This window comes from Sinocyclocheilus rhinocerous, unplaced genomic scaffold (genome assembly GCF_001515625.1).
Source record: "Sinocyclocheilus rhinocerous isolate Xijiao unplaced genomic scaffold, SAMN03320098_v1.1 scaffold585, whole genome shotgun sequence".
In the NCBI taxonomy this organism is placed as follows: domain Eukaryota; kingdom Metazoa; phylum Chordata; class Actinopteri; order Cypriniformes; family Cyprinidae; genus Sinocyclocheilus; species Sinocyclocheilus rhinocerous.
The window spans coordinates 2,282,728-2,301,581 of NW_015630024.1; the positions used below are offsets into that span (position 1 = coordinate 2,282,728).

Here is an 18,854-nt window from a genome sequence, read left to right on the forward strand (position 1 = left end):
AAAAAAAAAAAGTGATTTATTGCTGTGATGACAAAGCTGAATTTTCAGCAGCCATTACTCCAGTCTTCAGTATCACATAATACATCATTAATAATCTCTGATGATCTATCTATCTATCTATCTATCTATCTATCTTGATGAATAGAAAGTTTAAAACGTTTATTTGGAATATATGTGTCACTTTACTGTCAATTTAATTAACCATAGCTGAATAAAACTATAAATTTCTTTAATTTCTTAAATAATTAATTTAAAATAAATAAATAATCTTACTGACGCCAAACTTTTGAATCGTAGTGTAAGCAATTTAAATCAAGATATCACAACTTCTGAGCAAACATTTGCCAGAATAGGTTTACAATCAGAAGTTTATCTAAGATGCATTTTTGAAAAAAAAAAAAGATTATTATGAATGAGAAACAACATTTCTGTGCTAGATTCAGTTTCACTATGAGACAGCGAGTGACTCATCTTGTATATGCTGTGAGTGACACACACACACACACACACACACACACACAGACAGACACACACACACACAAACAAGACTGTCATTGTGACAAATATATATTTTTTGTAACAGAATAATGCAAGTACACTTTTCATGGCCAGTAAATAAACCTACACAAATAAACGTGAATTGAACTGAAGACTACTTCACCTAAAGTTTCTCAACTCACCTAGGTGTGGCAAAAAGTTAATTTTAGGCCCTGGTTTTCTGTCAAAAGCTGTGAATGATGGGTCACCAGAGGCAATTGTATTTACGGCGAATGAGTTTCAAAGCCTTAGCCAACAAAAACATTTTTTTTACATTTCTCCCAAAGAGAACACCAAGCACAATGCCATTACAAATCCACATTTGCTGAAAGACTTGAAAATGAATTCATATTCAGTGGTGTGCAGGAGCCATTCGGAGCAAGCTATGCACATTTAAATAAGCTAGGCCTATTTTCCTTGGTATTCCTCGCCACGCTTCCTGCTTCTGTCACTTGACATATTCTCTCTAATTCCTATTCCTCTTTTATAAGTGAGAGAGTGAATGAGGTTGTTCAACAAAGCTTGGGCACCTCACGTTCACTCAAGTACTTCAAGACTTCTGGGTAAAAATCCCTGCTGAAGTTAACAGCATTTGATCTGTCTGCTTCTGTTGGCACAATTTGCCAAGAAGGTATTTCCATCACTCGTATACAGAGTTTCAAACAACATATTTCCAATCAAATATTTAGTTAGAATGGAGTGATAAAATCCCACATCAAAGCAGCTAGTAGTCACTTTTCATGTGCGCTCACGATCGGGATTTTTTTCCCAATGGGAAGCAGCGAATTGTAAACAAGAGACGGCACTGGTTTTAAAATAAACAAACCCTGACTCCAGGAACAATTTTCTATTACAGTAGTTGAATGTAAGTGCCGTAGTGAGCCCAAGCCTTCATAAGCACTTGAAGTTGCATCCCTTTTGGCCACCAGTCTGAAATGGCAGTTAGCCAAAGCTCACAAATGGAGGAAAGAATATGTCTGGAACAGAGCACCGACAGCGTTATTTATTACATGTTCCACATAGAGCACGGTGAGCATAAAAGTAATTCAGATACACAGTGCCTCCTGACAGACTCTCCAATATGCTCTTAATAAAGCTGCAGAGAATTGAAGCAGGAAAACTAACTTTTCAAACGCAAGAGTAGAGTGTTTTGTGTATGTACTATTACTTCAGTTTCAGTCAAAAATTTGGACAAAATATGCTGAATTTTTAAAAAATCTTTTGTGTAATATCAGTATGTATATATATCAGGGCTGTTCATAGTACAACAGTAGGACAAAAAAAATTGTAGTACAACGATTAAAACAATGCCAATATTACAAAATGTAACAGTGTATAAATCACTCATTTTTGTAAAGAAATGTTGTCCAACAGCGACACCAGCAAGTAAAGTTACAGCTGGAGTCCGCGTCTCTCTCACCTCCCCTGAGCCCACTGAATACTGTATATATATATATAGAGTAGTTCAGCGCATCATATTGTGGATAAGCAAGAAACAAGAAAAAACTATTTAAAGCACAGAAAATGACAATGTCGCAATGTCGTGAAGGGTTTTTGACATAATTTTATGTGTATGTATCTTAAATGCAGGGAGATGTGAAAGAGGAATCAACTCGGTATTTCCGCGCTGTCTGAAACACGTCTCTATGCTTGTGCGCGCTTTGGCTATGTGCGAGAACAGTGCATGAGTAACAAATTGAGTTCTCTTTCGTTTCTACTTCTTGTGGTTTAAAATTGCTTGAACATGTAAATTGGCAAATTAATCTGCGAATCACAGGCGTGCAGATTTGACGATTTCATAATTTAACATGAAATAGTCAAATTGCAATTCCATATCAATCGCATACAATGAAAATACAGAATAATTAGAACAATCATTAATGCGCAATAAATAACAATGTCATATCTATACACATTTTTCCCAGAACGTTCTTGCGACCCGATAGCAATTCTTCCATGGCCAGGTAGTGGGTCGCGACCCAGTGGTTGGTGACCTCTGCAAGTGTGCGGTGGGTTTGGTGGGGGGTAATTGAGGTGAATGTAGGAAAGTCACGTGACAGGAGGCAATGCCTCCATCGCGATATGATTGGATATGACTGGTTATGTTCGGTTGTGATTGGTTCATACAATAAATCCAGCCTGTTGTGTTTGTGCACATTCCGCGTTGGTGAATCAGTCTGAATGAACAATATAATGGTGTTAAAGGGATACTCCACCCCAAAATGAAAATTTTGTCATTAATCACAATTCACATTAATGACTATTCTGACAATGTCTTTCATACTTTTCTGGACCTTGACAGTGTCATTTACTTGCCAGTCAATGGGACAGTCACAAGCCTCACAGTTTTCATCCAAAATATCTTCAATTGTGTTCCGAAGACGAACGAAGCTTTTACGGGTTTGGAACGACATGGGGGTAAGTGATTAATGACAACATTTTCATTTTGGGGTGGAGTATCCCTTTAATGGGAAGACTAACTTAAAAAAATAAGTAAACAACTCACACATTTAGATATAACCAGTTTGTTATGTCAAAATAAGTCTTAAAATGGCATGAAAACATGATCTGTGGAAGTTTTTAGTAAGTAGGGAGTTTGTGGTGAAATGTAAAGTAAATCTCCATGTCTGTGACCAATATTTACCAAACTTTGATGACTGATGACCCGAAAAATTCAAAAATAGTTAACTATTAAAATAAATAGCTGAACACAAGTTCACAAATAAAATATATTGTTAAAATTATTTCTGCCTTTAGTTATTATTTTGGAATAAATGTAAAATGCTTAAAAACACTAATTTGATGAAATTCATAATTGGCTTTAATAAATAGAATATTGATTACATTGCTAATGTAAAAATGTAAATAGAATTTCTTTTTTTATTTTTCTGATAGTCTAAGTAATGTTTATTTAACCAAAAAAAATGTGACTGGGAAATGAATTTACTTTTGATTAAAAAAAAAGAACGAAAAAAAATTATAATTCAGAACACCACCACTGAGACTATATATATATATATATATATATATATATATATATTGTACAAACACTACCATTCAAAAATATGCGGTTGGTGTGAAGTCTGTTATGGTCACCAAGGCTGCATTTATTTATTTATTTGATCTAAAAGTAAAAATAGTAATATTGTGAAATATTATTCACTGTTTTCTATTTAAATATACTTAAAATGTAATTTATTCCCATGTTGGAAAAGCTGAATTTTCAGCAGCCGTTACTCCAGTGATACTTTTCACGGTTTCATTAATAGAAAGTTCTAAAGAACAGCATTTATTTGAAATAGAAATCTTTCATGACATTATAAATGTCTTTACCATCAGTTTTGGTCAATTTAATCCGTCCTTGCTGGATAAAAGCATCAGTTTCTTTCATTTAAAAAATCATATTAATCCCAAACTTTTTAAACCGTATTTAAAGTAGCAAATTCTATACAAAGCTATACTTAATTAGTATTTTATATAATACAGGAATTATAATATTATGCAATGATTAATATATATAACATTTGATAACTTAACTGCTTTGGTAAATGGTAAAAATAAAGAATGGGTCCAAACTTTTGAAACACTTTATGAAAAGTCTTTTGCTTTGGTTCTATCTGTGAGGTACCAACATGATTCTAGAGCAGCTGTCGCGGTCAGACATATAAATGTGATGGATATTAATGCGTGCACACACACACACACACACACATATATATATACAGAGCCTAGAAGCATTCTGTCTGAGACAGACCTGAGGAATGGTGGCAACTGGGGCTGAGTGTTGACAGGAGAATATGTGTATTCATAGAAACTAACAAACGCCTAGGAAGATATGAAAAGTTGCAGTCAACTTCAGCTTTCCATGTGCACGCTGTTTTCTGCGTTAGACTGACAAATGTCACTGTTTGATAAATACTGAATGCACAATGTAATAAGACATCATGTTTTCTTACTTGTTTACTCCCCATCAACCAAGGAAGTTTTTACTTTTACTTGAATAACTCACAGAAATACATTTTGGAAGAATTGTACGAGAACATTCCTGCACTGCTAAATCGGTCCTGGGGGAATTGAGAGGCAATCTGAAAGTAGACAATTGACTGCTTTCGCGTTCTTGTAATAATATCTCAGCTTATCCCAAACAAACATACATACACAGCTGAATAAAGTGACTCCGTTAGGAAGGCGTAAAAATAGCTTTTGTGTCCTTGTCAGAATCAGTGAATCAATTCTTGCAAGACGCTCTGAACCAGATGAAATTAGATGTCTATTTCCTCTGTATATCGTGCAGCGGAACGGGGGCGAGTGGATATGGATGAGCCTGTGTGATCAGGGAAGGTCCGTCATATCATTAGAGAGGCCACAACATAAGAAGGAGTCTCATCCATTCTCTTGCGACAAATCATCCCAGGTCCCTGAGCTACTAACAACTGCTAATTAGCTCATAATTCCTATCTTTTCTGGGGCCAGACTCATGAGTCCTGTGATGTCAGCATTGGGCCTCGCTGCAGGGCACTTCAACAAAGCATAACCACAGATGTTCGCTTTCAAGCAGATAAATGTGCAGAACAGAAGCGCATAGGTGATGAATGAGAAGGCCACCCTGAAAAGTAACGTACTCTCTAATGTCACTTTTGTCAACCAAATGAGTCCCGACCAGAGAAGGTCAACTGTATAGTAAATCGGTTTATGAAATTACCAAGAGCCCCCAAAGGTTCTGTTAGGTAATGAAAAACTTAAAATTTAAACAAGAGTCTGTGACTTTACAATTCTAGACGTTACGACGTTTAAATGTCAACAAATACATCAACATCTACAAAACATGGGAAAGTGCAAAATTATATTTAATTGTTTTCAGAGCCTTGTATCTAGTAGGCTAGCTGTCACACTTCTTACTTCAGCGAATACTTCTCAGGATAAGTCAAAAACTTAAAATTTAAACAAGAGTCTGTGACTTTACAATTCTAGACGTTACGACGTTTAAATGTCAACAAATACATCAACATCTACAAAACATGGGAAAGTGCAAAATTATATTTAATTGTTTTCAGAGCCTTGTATCTAGTAGGCTAGCTGTCACACTTCTTACTTCAGCGAATACTTCTCAGGATAAGTCGATTTATAAAAAGTCCATTTCTGCACATATCTACAGTATGGAAGTCTGTTCCTGCCTGTAAAAAAGAAGTCACATTCTAAAATAAATCACATTCTAAGATAAAAAGTAAATACGAAGAAATAAAATTGCAATTGGGGGAAATAAAGCTGATATAAAGAGAGCTATAGTCACAATTTAGAGAAATAATATAGCAATTCTGAGAAATAGTCCCAACTGTGAGACATAAAATTGCAATTGTGAGATAATAAAGTATCATTGCAAGATATGAAGTTGCAAAACAAAACAAACAAACAAACAAACAAACATGTAAGCTGACATGTTTATGAAAGTAATGTAGTAATTATAGGTTTGTGAATGCAATAAAAATACATTTCCAATCGAGAAAATACATTTGATTCAAAATCATCTAGTTACAGCCCTTATGACAACATGCCCATGTGACATATAGTCGCAGTCTCGTCTTCAGATTCAGTTTTTATCTGTACTGTAGTGTACTGTAGTGGCATTGAGTTATCATCTAATATTTACAACCAAACCAAAGGGTTTGTTTTATACTTATCTGTGAAAGCGAATGGGCTCAAAGAGCAATAAAACTGTCATTGAGCACTATACACACACATCACTTCCAGAAGATTTCTGACCTCCACAAATGAGAAAAGGTGGAGAAAATAGATGTTGTCTGCTGATGCATCGAATATACGGCTTCTGCCGTGCTTTGATATTGCCTTGACCGACTCTTTCTTATAACTTGCAGTTCACTGGATAGATTTCTGTAGCATGAGTAATACATTCGTATTTCTCAAAGTCTTCAGTTTGTACAACTGAAACTCTGCAGCTTTCATTCCATTCTTTCATTCAGTTCGAGGCCATCTATATGCTAAACTAACAGCAGATATATAAAAATATTATTTAAAATTACTGAAATTATTTCTTCTGGTAAAATGGAACAAAATATTGATGACTCATGTTGCACTACACAGATGTCCAATTAGATGCTTTCTAGAATGACAATGTCTTGCCCCCTAATACCATAGTTATAATATTTATTACTTATCTGTTAAACACTCTATAAAACTAATCCCAGACTACATATGCCAATTACAAAGCACTTGCTCTTCCTAATTAGCTCACAACGCTCCTCAAACAAATTATTACACAAAGCAATAAGAGATTATTCATGACAATATGTCAACAAAAACACAGAGGAAAGACTTTGCTTTTGTTTTTGCACTGAATTACAAAGAACTGAGAAAAAAGCACATCAAACAAGACACTGAATCTTTTAGTGTGCTCTTGGCTTTGTTAATTCTCAACAAGAGGTAAGATATTCACCTTAGCTTGGTGGCTGTGAACTGTAATTTTTATTTGGCGCTTTGTGTTCTGTATTTCATCTCCCCGAGATGCTAAGAACAGAAATTATCATAAAAGCCCACTTAAAACTGCTATTTTTCTCTCCAGACAGCCCCATTGACCCAACTACTCATCACAGCAATCCAAGTGAGACAAGAAATTATCTGAAAAAATTGCCTAAAGGCCCTCTTTTTAGCAACTGCGAGACATTAGCATGACAAACAAGTAGTCCAAAAAGTTCAGAACAGCCACGAGAGGCTCCTGATAAACAAACAAACAGAAGAATGTGATAATTTGCTTCCTTGGCTACTAATGGAGCTGAATCATATCCAGTAATGATTCTACCTCTAAATTCATTGGTGAGCTATGTAGGGATTGCATCATTTCTTTTGAAACATGCAAATTTCATGACAAATTATTCAAGTGTAATTGGCTAGCGGGGGCAGACATGGACATATGCCTCCTGAATAGTTTCTGTCTTGTCTCTTCAGTACCTCCACCATCTGTATACCATCATGGCAAAACTGTTGCTAGATGATGTGGGCGTCAGCCATATTTTTGAACATATGCTGGATTTATTCTACACTTTTTTTTTCAGCTGATCTTTGTAGAGATCGTTTACCTGAAAATTGCTTGAAACCTTATGATGGTGAAGATCTTCTCATCCAGCCTGAAGTTCATAACTCCACTGTTTTCAAGATCCTTGGGGCAAGTTATGCAATATACAGTCTAAATGGCAAAGGAGCCAGCATGCAGTCCTGACTCATCTACAACTGACTCATCATTGAACTCAGAAACAACAAAGTTTCAGCAGAAGCCCCTATACAGCAGTCCCCCGTTCCCCATGTCAAACACTGTGGAAAGGTCGACCAAGGGCCAAACAGCTTCATATATTGTTCTTAAAGGGGTCCTCAGATGCTCATTTTGCACAAGTTGATATGATTCTTTAGGGTCTTAATTAAAAGTCTATAACATACTTTGGTTAAAATTTCTCAATGTTAGTGTAAAAAACACCTTTTTAAACCTGTCAAAATCAGCTCTGTTTTTATCAAGCCATTATAGTCCATGTTGCTTTATAGGATGGATGTGTACACACACTTCCAACATACATTTATGTTCAAACAACTTGAAAAGTGAATTTTGCATCCGATGACCCCTTTAACACTTCTGGAGTTATTTTGCCATGAAAATCATGAATGCACCAATATTTCACTTCTGCCAGTGCCTTTTATTCTGACATTATTTACTTTTTTTTAGTGGGGTCCAATGTTGTTTTGGTCCCCACTGACTTTGTATGGACAAGAACAGCTGCAACATTCTTTAAAACATCTTATTTTGTGTTTCACAGAATAAATTAAGTTATTCAGGTTTGGAACAATGTGAGGATGCATAAATGACAAAATTATCATTTTTGGGTAAACTATGATGTTCCAGATAATACCACCATTAAATAGCTAAAGACTTGAGCATTTCAGCAATATTATGACTAATATCTCACAAGAACACAACGCTAGGGACCCCATTCAATTTTTTAAAAGATAAGAAAAAACAATATATAAACCTTTCAAAAAATAAAAAATAAACGTACCATGAGCTCTGAGATTAAGTAATAATATATGGTGCTGTAGAAGAAATTTCACTTTATCAACATTTTTGTTTAATAACTGAATTCTCACACTGTTTGCATTGCAAATTATACTTCAGCCTGCCAACGGTTCATAACTCTCTAAAATATTTACTAATAAACTTTAAATACCTTTCTGTAAAACTAAATCTGCACTGTTGTGATTCATCTCGGAGTGTGTTTGTTCAGTTAATGGCTTAGAACACTTTATTGGAATGCATATCTTTTGTTTTTCTTTTTTTAATGTTTATGAAAATTAATGTGACAAAAAAAAAAAAAAAAAACATTCCGGAACCAAGGCTGCTTAAAAAGTGGTCAGTCGCTGTTGTGCTCTATAGCAATTTAATCCTTCACTGTGCACTCAAAAGTATTAGATGTTAGATTTCCATCAAAATGCCATGTCAAGTGGTTCCCTGCAACTATGTTGGCCACGCTTTCATTAAATTGTACTCACTGGATTCAAGTAAATTCAACAAAAAGGTTGTAACAAAAGACATTTTAAGGTGATCATTTTCATATAACATGCATGCATTCAACATGGCTGTTCAAATAATGAAGGTAAAGCAGTAAATTGGTTATAGCTTTTATCCTAAAAGACTGTACAGTACAATTAAAGCTCTCTGAGGTTAAGAGTCTTGCCAAGGGCACACTGATGAAGGATCAAGCCTTGCTGCTTATTTCACCACCCAGCACTGACCTAAAATTGATAGTACTTATATAAAATCAGTGCTGTGTGATATAATTATTTATCTAATCCAGTTTAATTAACTAAGTCTAATCTTTTCAATGGAAAGACCTGCTAAAAAAGAAAAAAACTCCCACTTGTTAAAGGTACATTATGGGAATACACTCAATACCCTTTTGGTTGCATGAGAGAGTGTCACTTTTACAAACCCTTGTTTTTTTCTTCTACGTTCTTGTGACATACCATCCAAATTGAAATCAATAAATCATGGTGTGCCGGCACCCTAACTCAGTTTCTCTATGAAAATGTGTATCCATGAGGTAGTTTTAATGAAAGTTTCATTTATTAAATCTAACAATGCTAATTTTTCGATTTTAACTGCAGAAAAATTCTAATGCTGTGGCAAGTCATCAATTTATGGTGAAACTTGAATCTGTCTAAATCTACAGGTTTTACTGGCTTAAACATACCTTTCTTTCTCTCTGCCATTCTCGTGGGGACCAGAAGTGGAAGGAGCCGTGTCATTTAAACCTTACAACATCTTGAATCTTTTTTTTTTTTTGTGCACACATCAAAAGCCTTCACTCTCGCAAAATGATTTTGCATCTCTCTTTGCATCAGAGAAGGCCTTTCCTCCAACCTTCTCCGTTCTTGCTCTGTCATCTCATTAGAAAGTGAAAAAAAATGCAAATGAGAGATAAACCACAGAAGCACCTGCTGCGTGCCTCTGAAGACCTGGAAAATGAACAGACTTAGTAGAGGCCATAATGGGGTTGTCACCAAAATCTACAGGGTGCTTTTTAAAATCACTTGGCCTTTTGTCGGCGTGTTTTTGGTCGGGATGGCAGTTAAATTAAATAACGGGGGGAAAAAAACTCTCTTACAAACTACAGCAATTCTGCAAGCAATTTAAGAAAAGCTTTGCTGTTGCTGGGAATTTTTTATTGGTGCTTCATTGTTGCCTGTTTCAGTGTGCTTTATTTTAAGCTGTGAAGAAGTACGCCAAACCAACACAAAACCACCGTAATTATAAGCGCTAGTCGGTTGTTTGGACAGCCATGGCAAAGAAGTCCTTGATCTCAGCCTGCCTGGGGAGGATAGGGGTACCCTTGAGCTAAAATAAGACCAAGGGTGCACATGGAGTTAATATAAGGTTTTCTTTAGTAATTTGGAACAGCATTGGTTCTGAAGTGCTGAAATCGGTGCGATCCAATGGAAAGCACGTAATATTGCGTGCAGCTACACTCAGGGCCGTTTCTAGGCATAGGCGAGCTAGGCGGTCGCCTAGGGCGCCACCACTACATCCTTCCTTATTCCTTTACCACACAGTTTGATCTGTAAGTACTCAGAGCTAGTTGCTGGCATAGGGTCCTGCTCTTTTCATTCCCTCATGCATTTGACTTATTACAGGGCACTGTGTTTCCTGAGGTTTATCCATTGATGCTTTCAGTATAATCACTACCCTGGCCTGTAATGTTCATAGGGCCCATACCAAAAATACATCATTACCATATTTTAGGTGTTTCTTTTGTCAGTGTACATGTTGAACAAAATGCTAGCACACTTCAATATACATACATTGTGTGAGGCAGAAAAGCATAGAAGATACTGTCCATTTCAAATGCATCTTCAAGGTTCCCACACTTTTTGATCAATGAATTCCCATAACATTTCCAGTGATTTTCATGATTTTTGCATTTTAAAAATTGAGCCTTATCAGAGAAATTTGGAGATTATTGGAGAAATTATCAGAGAGATTCACTAGAGAAAAAAAAACTTTTTTTCGGGCCTGAAAAAAATAAATGTATGTATCCAGTGATTCTTTCGAATGGGTTATAATACAGGAGTGAGAAGACAGCGATGAGCCTCCATCCTTTTCTATTCCTCCCTAGTGCTTTTCTCCACTCTGGGCTGAACACAATCAAAAACAGTGTGATAGCTTGGGCCAAAGATACATCAGTGTTGTTGTTGTTGGGCAGTGACTCTGATGCCCCATTCACACGGGGTGTCAGCGTTAACGCTTGACGGAGGGCGTTTCTGAAGCTTGGCTCTGACGCGACCGTCATAGTGACAACAGCCAATCACATTAGTCTTCTTTTGTTGCATGAACGCGATTGGCTAGTGTCTGCGCTACGGTATTTGCATAAGGTCATCTGATTGGCTGACGCCTGCGTTGGTGCTTGAAAAGTTGAAAAGTTTTCAACTTCTGCCGCGAGCAACGGACCCAACGCGACGCGACGTGACGGACCCACAATTCATTTCGCCAACGCTTGACGTCACTCCATTCAAAGTAAACGAGAGGCGTTGACGCTGACGCCCCGTGTGAATGGGGCGAAGCTCCCAAACTTTAAACCTGATTCCTGGAAGTTGTGCACGGTAACTTCCAGGTTGTGAGAGAATCTAATTAGGCAGCCTAATAGACATTCAAAATTATGACTATAGGCATGCAGCTTTAGCAGGTGCATAATTCGACACACATTACTCTGCTGCCTCACTGTGCCAAATCTATTCTCATCCACACCTCCGCCACCTCTCCACAGACCTCGTTCCTGAAATAATCTCCTCGTCCCAAATCCCAAACTCCAGATGCCTGGCAATGGACTAGAGGTCACCAGAATCCAGAACGACAGCCGAAAGTAGGACATGCGGCAAACTACAGGCCAACCCAGCACCAGAATAGTTACTACACACCCCATTGCATTGTTATCTGTCTGAGCAGTAAGGAAATGCAAAATGGAGCCAATTCCGACTGACAGGTACGACTAATGGGAGTTTTCCCCCGTAAAATAGATCACCTGATCTACTGCAGCTGCAAATCAATCCACAGTACATTATTCCAGAGAGACAGGTCTATCTTAGCCAAAGAGAAATGCTATTGATTTCATGTTTACCAGTTCTCTAAATGCTGTGGCCCCTTTTACTCTCCAAGGCTGTGCTCTTATACTCATCCCTTTCTCTTGATTACTCTGCTGTGGGTCTGCGCTGGCTTAGGGCCACCTCGCTTTGGATGTCAATCGCAGGCCCGCCCCACTCACGCTGAAATCTTTCTGGGTAATTAGAAGTGAGAGCCAGTGAGTGAGCACATTGGTCAAATTGACATCGTGAATGATGGACAGGCTCATGACAGCAGAGGTGGCTGACTCTCTTTGGCTCAGTTGAGGACGTGTCACTCTGGGCTTGTGAGCTAATATGTGGTGTGTACTATAATGAGTAGGGCACGGGTGAGGGTGGCGGGCAGTGGAGCCCATGCGCTGCTGCATGCATCTGTTGATGGGTCCAGCTGGTGCTCTCATTAAAGACATTACAGTAGTTTGACTCCGAGGATTTCAAAACAGAATGCAACGTAATGCAGAATAAAAAAGCAGAGTAATGCAGCATGTTACACAAACTGATTAAAATGTAGGTGAATTTTCCATACACACTACACAGAATCTAACTGGTTTTACCTATTTCAGTTAAGTCTCACAAAAAGGTGGTCAGATTTTACAAAAAACAACAACAACAACAAAAAACCATCTATTTATAAAATCTAGGCCCCTTTTCGCAATGTGGAATTGTTATTACCCTCCAATTACGGTAAAAGATTAAAAAAAATAATTTAATAACTTTTTAATTAAAATGTTTAAGTATTTATACATGGTATAGAATTTGTTGCAGAGGCTTTAATAAATTGCCAAAAAAACAAAAAACTATTAGAAAAAATACAGTTTTTAATCTGTATCATGACTACTATAGTAATGAAATGTAAATTATGAGAAGTAATCAAAATAATCATTAAAATAATAAGACAATATCAAATGCATTACAGTAATGACACCTGGCACACACCCATATCATTGTAGTGCCTTTTATTCATTAAAATACACTGATTGTTAAAGGGGTCATATGATGCGATTTCAAGTTTTCCTTTCTCTTTGGACTGCAAAAACTATGAAAATAAAACATCTTGAACCTGTATCATTATTTTAAAAACAATGGGTCTCATTCTCAATTTGTGCGTGATATCTGTGCACGAATGTTTTAACAAACAAATCATGGTTCACCAAAAGCATTTTGAGGATGGGACACAGCCTCAGGATCTCGCTGCGAATCTTGCAGATGATAAAAGGCTATAAAGAAAAGGTTGTGTGGTAAGTCCTTATATGGAGCTGGTTTGGGTGTGTTTTGGCCGCTCATTAAGAGTACTCTAAATTCACTGACATTAGAAAGACATTAAGAACAAATTTGTGTGCTTAGGAACGTGTTGTTTATTAGATGGAATTTTTGGTGAGATGTTCTCCTGTGCATACAAATACGAAACAATGCGAGCAATTATTAGTGAATGAGATGTGAATTGTCGTTTTCAGCTGCATTGTTCAAGTAGAGGGATGCTGGGGAGGTCCACTGTGTCGCATGGGGTTTGTAATCATTATTGTGCTGACTTGTCCCATTCTGTGCAGTCCGAGCAACAGTCTTAAAACCAATCATCATGACACATGCCCATCTGCTCCTTCATGACGCCCTTATTTAACACCCGTCCACCCCAGCCCAACAATACCCCACCATCTGTGCCATCACCCGTATCTTTTAGATCTCTAAAAGCATCGTCTGCGCCTGTCAAGTGTTGCTGTCCCAACAGCCCGCAAAGCAATAGCCAGCCTCCCTGGAGGTGGACACGACTCCCTAAGTCTTCATTCAAGCATGAGAGGTCTGGGGTGCAAAGTTAACAACAACAGCGGCACTGTCGTCCCGTCATACGGACGCTGCTGGAGATGTAATCTGAAAGAAGTGTATGTGTCATGTTATTATCAGCTGCTGTCACAGAGAGCTGTAACCCATCAGAGATCCTTTGCAGAGCATCTATGCCACATTTAATGATCAGAGGTTTGATGGCATGCAGTGTCACACACTGACAGACATCATACAGCCTCATTTATATGCGTGGACCAACTGCTCAATGGCGCAAGATTAGATTTGTGAGGGTCATTAAGAAATACGGAGCCTTTAAACTCGCTGCCATTCATTTGAGAGTTTAAATGAAAAACTTATTGGATGCTGCTAAAAGTTTCTACTATAAGAGGTTATTTAAGTAAGGGAATATCTGACAGAAAGTGATCAATACGCATACAGTACTTTATGAACACTTCTTGGAAAGTTACTGGATATAAAAGATAAAAGGATATTGATTAGGAAAATCAATTTCTTTGAAGAGAAAATCAAATATACAACAAAACAACTTAACAAGTGAGTATTGGAGTACTCTTGTTAACTGAAATTACATGCTTTTGTTGCCGATGTATGGCCAAGTAAAATAAACACACAAATATGAATGTCAGATCACAACCTCATGCCCATTCAAAGTGAGGAGACATGGGACACCTGAGATTTTTAAGCATAGTGTATTTTAGAAACTTTAGAAAAAAAGAAAACAAAAAAGATTTGTGGATTATTAGGCATGATTATTGTAGAAAAACATTTTCTTGTCTAAAATGCACGTGTCTCACCCCTTGTCTTGCTCGAAACTAATGGAAAACAAATCTGTCAAGTAATATTGCAAGTACATTTTGCTTGTTTTAACAAAAAAAAAAAAATATTTAATCAGGATCCGGACCCAGATCGTTCTGCACTCAAAATGAAAAACTGTATCACTAGACTAATCCATCATTCACAAAACTTCTTAGCTGTTAAAAAATGTTTTCTTACCTAGGTGTACAAAGTGAGCCAAGTGCATCCTCAACAAACAAAACAGGTGCAGGACGCCTCTGTTTAAATGATGAATATATAAAAGAATGAAAAAGTTGAAGGGATGATTGAATGCAACTAAAGCAGAGTAAAAGCAACTTTTGCTGTTTTGTTGTTGTCAGTGCCCTTACCTCATTTTTGCTACCATGATTTGACATTTCTGAAGAAATTGCCAGTGTGAAACGGACAAATAAATATTTTAACAACTTAGTTTGAGCAATGAACAAACTCAGCCAACAAATCCTTCTCAATAAACGAACATTTCTACGGTCAACATTTCTTTCAAACGAACAGATGTGCACAGTTTACGTGCTTTTCAAAGATCGGTGCGCGTGAATGTCACGTCAAAGATGATTTCTGAATCCGCGCGCAGCATGAAAGTGAGTCTGAGGGGGAAAGTACCTGAGAAGAGGTTGATTATGGCTCCACTTACAGACAAACACAAAAATTGTGTATAAAATTGGGCATATAAAGTTTAGCATACCGACATTCTCTAGCGTAAACAGGTCAAACAAAATAGGCTACGTTTTGCACAAATACGACCTACGACGCACATGCATGTGTGAACGAGATATACGGTGTTTATGTAAGTTACACTTCACACACAATCGGGTAAGGAATGTAAATTAACCCATAAATGAGCGGCTCGATATTTAAATGAATAGTTCACCCATTCTGCCATCGTTTAGCCTACTCACCCTCATATTATTCCAAATTATTATTAATTTCTTTCTTGCAGTGAAAATGCAGTGGATGGTGACTGAGACCGCCCAGCCTTCTCTGTGTGACAGAAAGTCACACAGGTTTGGAACAAAATGATGGTGAGTAAACGATGACATGGTTTCATTTTTTGGCTGAACTAGCTATTTCTTTAACACTCTCACGCACGATTTGCTTCTGCTGAATCGTCGCGGTGAAACTTGACTTCTGTAAAGACATAAATGAAATAAATCTGTTACGTGTGTCGATGCAGATCGTGTGGGAGTGTAAGTCCGAATACATTTTTGATTTCACAGACGTGTCTAATACATGCAATTATCTATACCCACAGGCCACAGGTTTTTCTTTCACGCCTTGTCGCTAAACGATAATTATTAGTCGGAAGACAGGCTTGAAAGAGCACCTACCACCCCCATATCCATATGCTCGGCTGTTATAGACGGGGCCGCCCGAGTTTGAGATAAAAACCAAAGAACTGAAAAAAGAATCATCTCTGGGTAAATAATCCAAATGGTCCGGGCTGAATTCCACTTTCTGAGAGACTTCATATTGTCCCCGCTCCCGCTGATCACAGAACGGTCTTTCTTTCCGCCGCATCCACGGTATAGATCACCCAAAACCGGATCCCTGGCATTTAACGGTCCGTGGGAACACGTGTCAGTCAAACTACCTCACTGTGGTGCGCAGACACGTGAAACATATCGCATACATCACAATACAGGACAATTAATTCCCTCAGGGATCTCTGTCTCCAAACGAAATGTCATTCACTGTGGGCATCACGATTTACCAAAGGAGCCTGCAGATGAACCGTGTACGCATTCACTCCCAAAAGACCAAAAGTCAAACGTCTTCGTTCAGTCCAAACCCGAAGCCCTTTGAGAGCAGTGCATGTGCTGTCAGAGAAGAGGTGCCGCGCTCAGCGCCGAACGCAGCGGACTGATGCGCAGAAAACGCGAGGAGAACTTGTATAGCTACTTTCCTGATGGGAGGGGGGCTCTGCGGGGGCACTGTCCTCCAGCTGAGACCTGTGCGTTTTTATTTTCGCTACAAGTTTGCTTTTAAATCATATTAAAATTATACTGAAGTAAATTAATAAATAGTTTATAAAATAACACTTTGGTTAAAAAAGTTACAGAGACAGGTGGGGGTTCCCTTTTGACGTCACTGAATGCGAAAGCTTCATGAATATTAATTAGGTTATGAGCGCCAATTAATTAGCATGCTCTTTTACTGTTTTAAGATTATGAAATTAATTTATCATTTCTACCCACCACCCTACAAAAGACAAGCGGATGGAGAATGTATAGATTAAACTGTCGGTCTGGAGAGGTCAGTGGATAGGCTACATGTCTTACAATAGCTATTTATCTTAAGAAACCAAAATTAGACTAGTATTAAATTTATTAAATGGCGTTTAGGAAGATATTTTGAGAGATGTCTGTTTTTTACAGTGGTCACCAAAACTTTGATACCAACATCTGATTATCAACAATCTTTGAAAATATATTCTTTTGTGTTCTGCAGAAAAAGAAAGCCATACAGATTTGGAACGACAAGAGGGCGAGTAAATAATTTTCATTTTCTGTGTGAACTGTTCCTTCCCATCGGACGTCAATATAACGTCAGGTTGATGTTGGACCGAACGTTGGACAGATGTTGCATTTTGGTTGAGAATGAAAATCGGGTTGACGTCAGTAGGCCTATTTGATTTCAATTTGACATTGACTTAACTTTGGATTTTGGTCACACAACCTAAAAACAACAAAATATCAACGTCAGCTGATTTACCGTTAGGTGCTTACAACGTCAACAAGTAAGCACCTAACTAGTAAGCAACCACCTTACAGCACCCTGGCAACCAACTTTTCGGCAGAAAATGAAAATCAAATTGTACATAAAATACAAGCTTTATTCAGTCAGCACAACAGTTTACACAGCAACACTAATACTGTAATGTAAGTGTGACCTTTCCGTTATAAAACTGCTTTGTGCCTTCTCTAAATATCACACTATGTATGTGTTTAAGGTACAAATACTTTTTGTAGTGCACAAAAACAGTGCTGCAACAAATCTCCCCATCAGTGAATAATCTAAAGGCAGCTGAGGGTAAAACATGCATCACAGGGAACGGCACACCTGACAGTCCGTAAGAGCTCTTATCACTTAATCACAAGCCTGCACATTACAGTTATGGCTTTAAGCTTAATGCACATTTCAAGGGACACAACCCTGAAATGTAATGCAAAGACATATGAAATATTAAGCACTGGCCTCAGGTAGTGAAGGACAGGAGCGGTGGAGCAGATCTGTTGACTGAAAAACACCATGTAACGGAGACTGGCGTGTGGGGACGTGATGCATAAAGAGAGATGGCGGTTGAAGGCGGAAAAAGATTAATGGAGATGGTGTGGGGAAAGAGGACTGAAAGAGAGAGAGAGAGAGAGAGGGAGGACAGAAGATCGCTGGTGTCAAGCGCGTGACAGCTTCTCCTTCGCATGCATGTGGCTAATCAAATGCACGGGCGCACCGCAAAATGAAACATCTGTCAAGAAAAATCCAGACGAAGATTATCAAGGGTTCTAATTCAAATGAATAACCTCCCTTTACGCAGGCGTCCAGTGATTACCAGCTTCAGACTTGACGTTTTGAAAAGACTGCTGAGCTTACACTTTGGGGAAAAAAGTTAACTTAGCGCACTTATTTCTGTTAACATCAGCTTTAATGGAACGCCTCCCTCCATGTATATCGCTTACAAAGACAGAAACAGCGTCGGACGTATCTGATTTTGCACATTTTAAGTGTAGAATACCTAATTGTCTTTCTGAGACGTGTAATAACTTGCTGTTCACAGTTGCACAGCCCTGTGACACCTTTGGCCTGAAGATGTTCTGGGCCCTGTGAATTTAAAGGGGTCCTATTATGCTTTTTCACTTTTTTAAATTTTAGTCAGTGTGTAGCGTGTATGTTTGGGCATAAAAAAGATCTAGAAAGTTACAAATCTCAAAGTCCACTCCAAAGGGAGATAGTTCGTTTTTTAAAAATCCCTTTTCAAGAACTACAGCAAACGGCTCGTTTGGACTACAGCGTTTGTTTTC

The 18,854-nt window shown here is 37.9% G+C and overlaps 1 protein-coding gene across 1 annotated transcript in view; it reads right to left on the reverse strand.

Moving 5' to 3' along the window:
* The window catches only part of LOC107739737 (matrix metalloproteinase-17-like), an 88,394-nt gene extending 71,893 nt beyond the window's left edge, over positions 1–16,501 (reverse strand). Inside the window, exon 1 of the mRNA XM_016551938.1 lies at positions 16,164–16,501. Coding sequence (XP_016407424.1) covers positions 16,164–16,304 — 141 coding nt within the window. The 5' untranslated portion in view covers positions 16,305–16,501. The remainder of the gene's footprint in view (positions 1–16,163) is intronic.
* Between the last annotated feature and the right edge of the window lie 2,353 nt (positions 16,502–18,854).